This window comes from Hoplias malabaricus, chromosome 13 (genome assembly GCF_029633855.1).
Source record: "Hoplias malabaricus isolate fHopMal1 chromosome 13, fHopMal1.hap1, whole genome shotgun sequence".
Taxonomy (NCBI): domain Eukaryota; kingdom Metazoa; phylum Chordata; class Actinopteri; order Characiformes; family Erythrinidae; genus Hoplias; species Hoplias malabaricus.
In genome coordinates this window covers 32,172,491-32,185,406 of record NC_089812.1, presented here as the reverse complement: position 1 = coordinate 32,185,406, position 12,916 = coordinate 32,172,491, and the positions used below count along the sequence as shown (strand labels likewise).

The 12,916-nt window shown below is 37.5% G+C and overlaps 1 protein-coding gene across 2 annotated transcripts; it reads left to right on the top strand.

Annotated features, from left to right (window-relative positions):
- The first annotated feature begins 1,005 nt into the window (after positions 1 to 1,005).
- Positions 1,006 to 10,168, top strand: LOC136665033 (adhesion G protein-coupled receptor E2-like). 2 transcript variants are annotated; one of them, XM_066642579.1, is made up of 7 exons: positions 1,006 to 1,216; positions 4,178 to 4,246; positions 4,829 to 4,981; positions 5,241 to 5,393; positions 7,410 to 7,562; positions 8,230 to 8,379; positions 9,517 to 10,168. In XM_066642579.1, the coding sequence occupies exons 1-7, from the start codon at positions 1,189 to 1,191 to the stop codon at positions 9,552 to 9,554; spliced, it is 744 nt and encodes a 247-aa protein (XP_066498676.1). In that variant the 5' UTR covers positions 1,006 to 1,188; the 3' UTR covers positions 9,555 to 10,168. The 2 variants fall into 2 exon arrangements, with proteins under 2 accessions (XP_066498676.1, XP_066498677.1); XM_066642580.1 differs by lacking the exon at positions 7,410 to 7,562.
- The last annotated feature ends 2,748 nt before the right edge of the window (positions 10,169 to 12,916 follow it).

The window sequence follows — 12,916 nt, the reverse complement described above, 5'->3', positions numbered from 1 at the left end:
CACAGAGAGAACACACCACACTCCTCACAGACAGTCACCCTGAGCGGGAATCGAACCCACAATCTCCAGGTCCCTGGAGCTGTGTGACAGTGACACTACCTGCTGCACCACTGTGCCACTAAATATATGTTGATTAAATTAAAAATAATTGACATAATTACATAATAAATATACATTATATATGTTCAATATACTGATTGATATTTCACCATTAAAATATATGCTCTTAAACCAAAGCATTTCTTGGGAAAACTTGTATAAAACCTGTAGAAGGCTTTTTCTGAAATGAAGCAGCTGAACATGAGCCAATATTCACCATACCCAATACTGGTGCCAGGTCAAGGTGTATAACATCCACCGACAGCAGTGGAACTGTGGTCTCTGGAGAAACAGCGCCTAATCCAGTATGAGTTGAAGTGTAAATTGTAATCAGCCAACATCTTTACTTTACTAATGTTTTTAGGGCTGGGGATTTCTATTAATTTCTTTTTAATGACTATTATCATTATGCGGAAAATAGATCATATGTCTCTGTTAATTGTTTTAGTATTGTTTATCTTTTCCTCCCAAATTTGTAAGTAGGTTCTTTAGATTGTGAATTTAAAAGTACTTTATATATATATAGCCATGAGATTGAAGTGCAGGGGTTTGGACCAGAGATTCAAAAAATAAATTATATATACATAGCATTATAACAACAAGTGTTTTAAATTCCATCTGCTAAAAGAGGTACAAATAGACCGAATGAAAATGGGGTCAATAGAAAGACACCCACAGATAAGCAGGTCTAGCTCAAACCCGGCTGTCATGGGACCAGTGGGTGTGGCTCCATGACAAAAGACTCTTTTTATTTTCACAGCAAAATGATGAAATTGTAAAAACACCTCCACTTCTCTGAAATTGCAAAGACACCTCCCCTTCAGCAGAGAGGCTTGATTCAGCAGGGCCTGGCTTAAACACAGTTCCCCTTCATCTCAGCCAGACAGAAAGCACTCAGAAGGTTCACCACTGGACTTTCACTTTCCTTAACTCCAGTGACGTTGGGTGCCTCCGTAACACTGTTCAGACGTCAGTAAAGAAACAAAGGGGTCCAGTAAGGGAAGGGGCACCACACTGAAGTTAAACATCTCGAGAGAGCTCCTCAGTTGAATGAATCTCTTGGACAAAATCCTGACCTGAGCTTTCACCATGACATGTCTACATCATCTGTTTTTGGGTGAGTTGATCTTTAGATTTCATATGTGTGGTGGTGGGTGGTTTCCACCCAGAGGGAAACTTGACTCAGAAGAAAAGGAATTCTCTAAAATGAAAAAAAAAAAACATTAGACATGATTCAGACCTTTTAATCATTTTAGAGATGTAGTTTATCATACATGATGTAAGTGCACTTCCTGGAGTGGCATGGAGTTCAATGAAGAACAGAACCTTGGTCAGGTGGAGGGCAGTGATGTTATCCAACATACCCTCCCAACCATTGAGATATACTTTGTCATTTTAATAATCATATAGAGTGGAATATAGTGAATAGTAGTCCTTTACAGCATGAAAACTGCAATATTAAGATCTGACTGTGGAAACATTTTGATGTGTAATATACGCTGCTCTGACATCACTTTTTTTTACTATATAAGTCCTTTGTAATGCTAACATTGATGATCTGCATCAGTGATAATCTAAGGCTTGTGCATACAATTCAGAAAACTATCAAACGAGCTTTAAATGCTTAATTATTATTCGTTGTTTAATTCTTCATAATTAGGGGCTAGGATTAAAATGTATTAAAATGAACCCAATTTTGAATGCAAAATGCTCAGTGGAAACTTACCAAACTAGAATTGTTCACAGTGACGGCAATGGGCATCTAAATGTTCCCTCAGAGAAAGAGTTACACTCTGAATGTGCTTGAGTCATTGTTTTCTTAAATTTCTAATTAAATTTCAATGGAAGTAAATGTAAAAATAAATGTATTCCAAGAAATTTTGGAGTATTTCTATTGGTGCATTTATCATAAAATCTTTTACACAATGTAAAAGACAGCTGCTGAGTTCAAATGATGTGGAAAACATTATATATTATATATTATAAAATATTATATATTATATAATTACTAATTATATAAATGATTAGTAATATTTTCTGTTACTGTACATTCATTGAAATTCCTTATTAACTCCTTCTCCTGTAAAGTTATTAATTTGGACGATGCTTGTTTTTTACTGGACAGCAGCGAAATAATAAAAAGAAATAGTGAAAAATCTGAAATAATAATATAAAATTAATTCCTTAGGATGGATTTCAGGCCAAAACTTTATCTGAAAATTTTAGTGCAAATTAAACAAAAAACATTTTAAAAAGAACCACACATAACAGTTTCTCCATCTTTGAAAAGAAGCAGTAAAAACCCTTGATCTGTGCATAAGTCTTGCGTAGGCAAGCGCTGTGGTGGAGAAAATAAGTACAAGTGTTAAGAATTGAAATCTAACAGAGCATTTGCAATCAGAAAGTGGTTTATTAACCTTAAGGTGGTCAACACGCAATAGCACAGAGCACTATGTGAATGTGGACAAAGAAGATGTTTTCACAGAGAGTTTATAAAGGTAGTTTATACGTCATAAGCATAAGATAATCACTCTAAGTTTCTGCAAGCTTAGTTTCCTTAGAGACATCCCAGTCTGATAAACAAGATGTAGGACAAAATATTTTGTTTCTGATAAAGCACTGACCTCGAAACTGACCTGACATACACTATTTCTGAGTTGGGTTAATGGTTAGAATTGAATATACAGACAAAACAGCAGACAGGGTCTTTCAACAGAGGCATATAAAAATTTCCATTACATGCGCAAGATGTGCAACTGGAGAATGACAATGGCTATATTTGTATTAACCTCGTCCAGTGTGTGTTTCTGCCTTCAGCGCCGTGAATCTGGGTATAGGCTCCAGAACATGATCAGTGTAAGGCTGTTAAAGAATGTAGTTATAGTAATAGGTGCCCTCATGGGCTAGCAGTGTGCTGAGTGACGGGGAAGAGGGTGAGGTCAATTGTGATCTCGACTCTGAACTCACAATCCAGCAATGATAGGGTCAGCTCTTAGACCCTTGTGTCTAAAACTTACAGATACTTTAGCACAACGAAATAAAAATTAAGGGAGAGTGTAACTATATTAGAAGTAACCGCTAATCCAGTTCAGGGTCGCGGTGGGCCCTGGAATCATTGGGCGCAAGGCAGGAATACACCCTGGAGGGGGGGCACAGTCCTTCACAGAGCAACACATACACACTCATACCTACGGACACTTTTGAGTCACCAATCCACCTACCAACGTGTGTTTTTGGACTGTGGGAGGAAACCGGAGCACCCGGAGGAAACCCACGCAGACACAGGGAGAACACACCAACTCCTCACAGACAGTCACCTGGAGCGGGACTCCAACCCACAACCTCCAGGTCCCTGGAGCTGTGTGACTGTGACACTACCTGCTGCACCACCGTACTGCCCTATTACTTGATTTCACTTTGCAAAAATAAAATAATGGGGGGACATCCCCTTCAATCTTCCCAGCATGCTTTTTACCAAAATAGAATATGAGTGCTATTGTTATATTGTAGCGTCATGGCAGTGAAACAATAAGTGAGGCATATGTAATTCCTTCCACTCTTATCCAATAAAACACTGTACAGCATTGCTCCATTCGGGCCTGCTGACACTGAATATGTGCATTGTGGGTTCGATTCCCGCTTCAGGTGAGGAGTGTGGTGTGTTCTCTCTGTGTCTGCGTGGGTTTCCTCCGGGTGACTGTCTGTGAGGAGTGTGGTGTGTTCTCTCTGTGTCTGCGTGGGTTTCCTCCGGGTGACTGTCTGTGAGGAGTGTGGTGTGTTTTCTCCCTGTATCTGCGTGGGTTTCCTCCGGGTGCTCCGGTTTCCTCCCACTGTCCAAAAACACACATTGGTAGGTGAATATGTGAGTTAGTAAGGGAAATTGTGAAGGGCGTATGTGAGTGAATGTGTGAGAAATTGAGTAGATGACTGAGAGACGGAATGTGAGTGTGGTTAACGGAATTAAAACATTTTTCCATGAGTTAATTTGAATGTAAAATATTTAAGTATTTAACACACTTTTTCTGATGTGTTTCATTAAATGATTTCTTACTGCAATTAAAGGCATGTTTTTCCACAGGTGTTCTTTTACCTGTAGCAGCTGGAACCTGTCCAATAGGTTTTGAACCTGTACAAGGAAATTGCACAGGTATGGAGCATATCAGCTACCTGTATCAGCATAGATGCTTGTTGTCTGTTTAAAAAACACAGAAACACTTTTACATTCTTGTTGTTTAAATAAATCTGATCCTGACCTGGAGCAGGAAGAGATTGTAGAGGACCCCTTTCTGCATGGTTTAATCTGATTAACACAAATACTTAAATAACTACTTAAATAAAATTGAACTAATGTCAAACAATGACAAACAAAATGTGCTTTAATATCTACTGTTCTTTCTACCAAAAAGTAAAAGCATTTTGCCCTATAGTTAAGATCAACTTTTCTGATATTTATCTGTTTCCTTTCTTTTTTGAGTTTACTAAAGTAAAATGTTAGTAATGATTCTCTGCAACATAAAATCAGTCTTTTAATAAACTCATGCTCAAGAGAATGACACACTTATAGCATTATAAACTATGTGCTAATATCAGAAATGCCACATATAGGACGCTCCTATTTTCAGAATTTACTGTCAGAACTCACTTTTATAGAATGTAAAATTATTTACTCTGATATGAAAAAAATGTCTAATATTATCTAATGTAAGCATATTCCTAATTTTTAAAACAGATGAGAATGAGTGTGAGTTTGATGTCCCAATCTGTGGTGACAATGCAATTTGCCACAACACACTTGGCAGCTACTACTGCCAGTGTGCACCAGGATACCGGGAACGTTCAGGAAGACTGAATTTCACCCAGGACAAGAGCAAGGGATGTGAAGGTCAGTAATTCTATTATATAATAGTTTGTAATTACCCAAGTGGTTCAACACAATAGTGGTTTGTATAGTGTAGGTGAAGAGGGTTTCATTACTAGTTTAGTCAAGTACACACTACACCAGTGTGAGTCCTTGGTAAGACGCCAAATGCCAAAATCACCAACTTTAACATGATTACACATTGTAGTTGCTCTGAATAAAAGTCAAATGTTAGAAATACAAATGTAAACAGAAAACCTCAGAATCTCCGCTGTTTTCACAGACATCAACGAGTGCAGACAGACCAGTGATATTTGTGGACCCAATTCTGAGTGTATAAATGTGCCTGGCTCCTATTCCTGCACATGCAAAGAGGGCTTTATGTCCAGCAACGGAAGAGAGGTTTTTAATGCAAGTCAAGGGGTTACATGTGTTGGTAAGACAAAATGAATATGATTTGTGTTTTTGTGATCATTCTCCTGAAACTTTCTGGGCCGTGTTTATCAATCTTTAAGCTCAAGCACATGGCAGCACCTGTATGACCAAGTAAAAAGTTTATCACTGCAAGGAAAATGTGGAAAATATGTAGTGTCACTGCTGAGAATCATCCAGCAGCCCAATCATACCTGCTCTGTGGGGGTCCTGATGATTTAAGAGCAGTGTTAAATGTTTAAGTCTCAGGAAAGCTCACATGGCTGATTACACTTTACATACAAAAAAATACCCTGTATATATGTGGAAAGTACATTCTTAAACATAAGCTGTATCATACTGTGTTACTGAAACAAAATTAAAGCATCACCAACCTTTTCAGCACAGTGCATTTTCTACACATTCCCCGGTAACACATTTTGACATCTCTTATCTAATAATTCAAACTAATTCACTGTCATCACTGTCCACACTGCAGGTTTGTTGGCAAGATGTCTATGGGTTTTTCTTGTTTGTTTTTTGTTTGTTTTTTGCTCCTTTTGTGGAGGGTTAAATGTCTACAGATTTATTTTATTGGCTGAAAGTCGTCTGAACCTTAATTTGACAAATCAGTAAATTAAGTGTTTAATGACAGCTGACTGAATACATAAGGACTTTTTACAACATTTGTGGATTATATTTTTGTTCATATTTATAAATATTAAGTCAGGATATACACTCTACAATATAAAAAAATGAAAAATAAAATGTGTTTTAATATCTACAATTCTTTTCACTAAAGAAATTAGAAGCATTTTGCCCTATGGCCATAAACATGTTGCAAATCATTTTATAATCAGCTTTTCTGATATCATCACTGTCCAATTTAAAACATTCATTGATTCATTATCTGTAACCACTTATCCAGTTGAGCGTCGAGGTGGGTCCGGAGCCTACCCAGAATCATTGGGCGAAAGGCAGGAACACACCCTGGAGGGGGCACCAGTCCTTCACAGTGTGACACTCACTCCCACACTCTCACACACACACACACACAAAGCACGAGGAACATTGTTCTTGGAAAACGATGGGTGTGACTATTCAGGGTTACTCTCAGAATTCACTTTTATAGAATGTGAAATTATTTATTGTGATATGAAAAAAATGTCTAATATTATCTAATGTAAGCATATTCCTAATTTTTTAAAACAGATGAGAATGAGTGTGAGTTTGATGAACCAATGTACTTTGCCACAACACAGTTGGCAGCTACTACTGCCAATGTGCACCATTTATTTATTATGCATTTGCATTTATTCATTATGAATTAGTTCTTAGTGTCAATGTTGACTTTTAACTTCATTAAAACCACATGAATTTAATCCTTAGCTTTACACGTAAACTTATAGCTAAATGCATACTAGCAACATTAGCAGCAATTCAATATTTCAACTTCACTTAATCACACAAACACAAAATAACATTCAAACACAACACAAACCTCATTGGCTGCATTAAATAACAAAGTGAGTATATGGCTTGATCTAGAATGTTCCTTGACACGTGAAAACACTTTAAACACTTATTTTAACTTTGAAAATTACGTAAGACAAACATTCTGCTACTTGTGTTATCCGTGCATATAACGTGTCCCCCAGGAGACCCTTGCCGACATATTGTTCTGCCTCAGTTCTTAATGTCTTTAAGGGGAATTAACCAAAAAATAAAATAAATTATAAACTGTCCAGGTAGGCAGTTACAACAAGAGCAAGGGATGTGAAGGTCAGTAATTCTATTATATAATAGTTTGTAATTACCCAAGTGGTTCAACACAATAGTGGTTTGTATAGTGTAGGTGAAGAGGGTTTCATTACTAGTTTAGTCAAGTACACACTACACCAGTGTGAGTCCTTGGTAAGACGCCAAATGCCAAAATCACCAACATTAACATGATTACACATTGTAGTTGTTCTGAATAAAAGTAAAATGTTAGAAATACAAATATAAACAGAAAACCTCAGAATCTCCACTGTTTTCACAGACATCAACGAGTGCAGACAGACCAGTGATATTTGTGGACCCAATTCTGTGTGTGAAAATGTGGCTGGCTCCTATTTCTGCATATGCAAAGAGGGCTTTATGTCCAGCAACGGAAGAGATTATTTTAATGCAAGTCAAGGGGTTACATGTGTTGGTAAGACAAAATAAATATGATTTGTGTTTTTGTGATCATTCTCCTGAAACTTTCTGGGCCGTGTTTATCAATCTTTAAGCTCAAGCACATGGCAGCACCTGTATGACCAAGTAAAAAGTTTATCACTGCAAGGAAAATGTGGAAAATATGTAGTGTCACTGCTGAGAATCATCCAGCAGCCCAATCATACCTGCTCTGTGGGGGTCCTGATGATTTAAGAGCAGTGTTAAATGTTTAAGTCTCAGGAAAGCTCACATGGCTGATTACACTGTATATACAAAAAATACACGGTACATATGTGGAAAGTACATTCTTAAACATAGGCTGTATCATACTGTGTTACTGAAACAAAAGTAAAGCATCACCAACCTCCAGGTTTTCCAGCACAGTGCATGTTCTACACATTCCCCAGTAACACATTTTGACATCTCTTATCTAATAATTCAAACTAATTCACTGTCATCACTGTTCACACTGCAGGTTTGTTGGCAAGATGTCTGTGGGTTTTACTTGTTTGTTTTTTACTCCTTTTGGTGGAGGGTTAAATGTCTACAGATTTGTTTTATTGGCTGAGATTTGTGTGAACCTTAATTTGACAAAACAGTAAATTAAGTGTTTAATGACAGCTGACTGAATTCATAAGGACTTTTTTCTTGTGTTGTAATAGATATTGATGAATGTCAAATGGATCTGGAGATATGTGGACAGCACGCAAAGTGTAAAAACACAATTGGTGGCTACAACTGCACCTGTGACCCAGGCTACAGACTGCAGTCAGAGCTCACTACCGTCACTAACAGCAGCAAACAGTGTGAGGGTAAGGATTTTTTTTCCTTAGGGGCCTATTAGAGGTGTGAAACTGACCAATGTAGGCAACAGTAGAATTTTATAGATGAAAAGTGTAATAGATTTTATAAAACACATGTATTTCATAATAAGACTTACTTTTGTTGTTTCAGTCATTATATAGGTCAAATAAGGGTTAAATATTTTGTTAATATTGTAAATGGCAACATTTTTTGTTTCCTGTTTTACTCATATATTTTTACAACATTTGTGGATTATATTTTTGTTCATATTTAAAAATATTAAGTCAGGATATACACTCTACAATATAAAAAAATGACAAATAAAATGTGTTTTAATATCTACAATTCTTTTCACAAAAAAAATTGTTAATTGTAATGACTGTGAAATATCACATAATTGACTGGTAGCTATGTTAGCTATATGTTTACATGTAACCCCATGCTAGGAATCCTTATATATTTGGGATTGAGATATTTGAGATTAACTGAGTATCGTGTACCATAGCAAACCCAGTTAGCTAACTTAACTCATTATCCCATATCATACTACACGGTGTGGGATGAGTGCTGATTTTGGGGCAGGAGTGCTGCCTATAAGAAGGATACATAGAGAGAAATGTGAGAGAAATGTTGCTTCTGCTCTGAGGGCAGGAGGAATGTAGCTACTGCTCTGAGGGCAGAGGGAATGTAGCTTCTGCTCTAAGGGCAGGGGGAATATAGCTAGTGTAGAGCCTTACTGCTCTGAGGGCAAGAGGAATGTAGCTTCTGCTCTGAAGGCAGGAGGAATGTAGCTACTGCTCTGAGGGAAGAGGGAATGTAGCTTCTGCTCTAAGGGCAGGGGGACTATAGCTAGTGTAGTGCCTTACTGCTCTGATGGCACGAGGAATGTAGCTTCTGCTCTGAGGGCAGGAGGAATGTAGCTTCTGCTCTGAGGGCAGGAGGACTGTACCTACTGCTCTGAGGGCAGAGAGAATGTAGCTAGTGTAGTGCCTTACTGCTCTGAGGACAGGAGGAATGTAGGCTATTAGTAGGAATAACTATGTTAACATATATAGGTATTTGACGCATACAAGATATTTTGTGTGACAGCAACTTAAATATCAATGTGCCATGCATTCTAACCAATAAATGTTTTCATGTTGTAGAAATGAGCAACGATGTTGTGATGTGTAAAAAGCTATGAGAAGCTATTTCTGCATAGCCTGGACACGCTGCACATATTCCTTGTGCATTGGGTGATTCATCACTATCTCCACAATGACCATCAGACCTTTGCTGAGGGCTGGCATCATAACCTCCCTGCACTTAGTTCCTTGAATTGTTATTCTCCTGCAAGTTTGCATTTCTCTTATTTTTCTAATGAACAATTATTTTTCCCTGAACATGGAAAGGGGAACATACCTAGTCCAGTGGTTAACCTGACTACATTTATACATGCTCTGATGGCAAAATATGCTTTTGTAGTTAAACTATCTTATATGCTTCCATCATGACCAGTGTTTGTAAATTAAATGTATTTAACTGTGAGTGTTTTGTAAATTAAAATGTGTTTAATTGTGCTGAATCTTGCTGCCACAGTTGGATAACAAACCCTGTGTTAAGTTTGTGTTACAGTGGTGATAAATATTAAATGCTATTCTCATATTTGCCTTCTCCTGTGCCAGAATAGGAATGTGTAACTGCTCTTTCTCTCACTGAAGGAATGTTCTTGGTACAATGGGCAGCAGATCGTAATGTATACATAAATCGGGGTTAAACACAACATAACTGAAGAGATTTTTCTGAACAAACACTTTCCACAACTTTTTTTTTTACTAATTAGAATGAACTGATTCGTGTCATGTCTTTTTCAGCAACATTAAATATAGACTTTACGTAACTTATGAGACAATTATTTATTTATATATTAAATATTTTAGTACATGTTTACAATATCTTCAATAACTGATTTGACCAAGCTAATTTAATACATAAAATCTTTTTATAAGTGAAACAAACAAACACACACACACACATATATATATATATATAAACTTTCTGCAGTTCCTGGAGTAAGTCTTCCATAAGGTTCCTTAAAGTCACCTCCAACTGAGAATCTCCATCAGCCAGATGAAGTAATTTTTTATTCTATAATTTCCAGTATATGTGCTTACAGTCTTTTCTACACCAGGGGTGAAAAGTGGCTGGCAGGTTTTTGAACATTTGCCCATGATATCAGATATATATGATAGCAGGAAACCATTCCTTATTTGCAGCAGTACAGGCAACAGCTTCAGGAATGTATGGAGAATGAAAGTACTGTTTTGAAACAAAACAAAGAAACTCAGAGTAAATAAAAATATATACATTTTCTGAAGGAAGCACAATACTCATAATAACTGAACAAGTTTTAAAAGTTTATGCAAAAAGAAAAATTCATTTTAAACCATTAAAACGTTTAATGCATTTCAGACAAATATAATTTGCAATGTGACATTTTCATTTTTAGCACTCAGCAGTAATGTTTTGATATAAGAGTGTGCATACACATGCAGTACATCCATTTGAAATATTTCAATATGATAAACAATGAAACAACTGAAATCAGCTATCATTGCCTCGTAAGTATTCCCTTTACGTTTTTGGATTATACAAGATTAAATTTTGATTGAAATGTTTAAACACACTGTGTTATTAACCTTATGTCTATAAGCTGATATGTACTGTGTAACCACAGCTCAAAATATTTTCCATGAAGTGTACATATACGCATGTATTCAGTTTCTGCTGAATGCAGTAGCAACATTCATTCTGCCCTCAGGGCAGTAGCTACATTGCCCCTGCACTCAGAGAAGTAGCTACATTCCCCATGCCCTCAGAGCGGTACCACTCTAGACTAGCTACATTCCCCCTGCCCTCAGAGCAGTAGCTACATTCATTCTGCCCTCAGAGCAGTACCACTCTACACTCGCTACATTGCCCCTGCCCTCAGAGCAGTAGCTACATCCCCCCTGCCCTCAGAGCAGTACCACTCTACACTAGCTACATTCCCCCTGCACTAAGAGCAGTACCACTCTACACTAGCTACATTCCCCCTGCCCCAAGAGCAGTACCACTCTCCACTAGCTACATTCCCCCTGCCCTCAGAGCAGTAGCTACATTCCCCCTGTCCTTAGAGCAGTAGCTACATTCATTCTGCCCTCAGAGCAGTACCACTCTACACTAGCTACATTGCCCCTGCCCTCAGGGCGGTACCACTCTACACTAGCTACATTCCCCCTGCCCTCAGAGCAGTACCACTCTACACTAGCTACATTGCCCCTGCCCTCAGAGCAGTAGCTATATTCCCCTTGCCCTTACAGCAGTATATTTCCCCTGCCATTAGAGTAGCATTGTTACACTACACAGTACATTTCTGCCTTAAGCGCACAATTAAGCAATAAATTAGACATTAAAACATTGTTTAAGTAAGAATAATTTACTCCAAACAAAAACAGTACTCCAGCCCGAAGAACAACATTTCTCTCACATTTCTCTCTATGTATCCTCCTGCCCCAAAAGCAGCACTCACCCCACACCGTGTAGTATGATATGGGATAATGAGTTAAGTTAGCTAACTGGGTTTGCTATGGTACACAATACTCAGTTAATCTCAAATAACTCAATCCTAAATATATAAGGATTCCTAGCATGGGGTTGCATGTCAACATCATGTGATATTTCAGACATTACAATTAACAAATTTTGCTATAGCTAACTAAGCTCTCATATGCAAGCTTCATTTCTTGGTTCTCCACAAAATCAAGTAAAATAAAATACAAATAAAATAAAAATCACCCACACTTCCTTGACATCTTGACATTCAAATTTATTTTATAATACACTTGTAGAATATGCACTGCCCTTTATTTTAGTTTATCTTACTGCTAGTAAATATGACCTCCAAATTACTGAGTTTGCTGTATGCATATCCGACTGAAGTTAGTGAGCCCTCTGCTGGCTGCTACGCGTAATTACATGTTAAGAATCAACGTTCTGCAGTAACTGTAAATTTAGAAAATAACAGAAATACAGTACACCATACTGTGCAGTTTCACAGCCAAAAAATGTGTTATTCATTCATTCATTTGGTGGGTCCTGAGCCCTGGACGGGGCACTAGTCTGTCACAGGGCACCGCACACTCACATATTTTCTCACTCATTCACGCCTGAGGACACGTTTCAGCATCCAACCCCCACTTATCAACTGACATCCAGTGGAAAACCACACAGACAAGGTCACATGGTCAGTGTGTGCTGTTTCCTAGAGCAGTTACAAAACGGGATCAGAGTTATTAGTTTATTTCCTGTATCTCACCCAGTCCATTTCTGCTAATACAAATGCAATTAAAAAAATAACAAAATGTGTGAACAAAACCTGAAATTCTATTGTTTTATTTTATTGTATCACAAAACATTTTCAGAATAGCTGATACATGAAAAGGTATGTGTGTCTCATAATTTTTTGTTATTATTATTATTCTGGTTCCACAAAACATTGCTCACTGAGAAGAATATAGTGCGCCC

Bases quoted from the DNA above. Each gene is read 5' to 3' on its own strand.
- LOC136665033 (XM_066642579.1), top strand. From the start codon at position 1,189: ATGACATGTCTACATCATCTGTTTTTGG. The intron at 1,217-4,177 runs GTGAGTTGATCT...GTTTTTCCACAG, and splicing joins TCTACATCATCTGTTTTTGG to GTGTTCTTTTACCTGTAGCA. The intron at 8,380-9,516 runs GTAAGGATTTTT...TTCATGTTGTAG, and splicing joins CAGCAGCAAACAGTGTGAGG to AAATGAGCAACGATGTTGTG.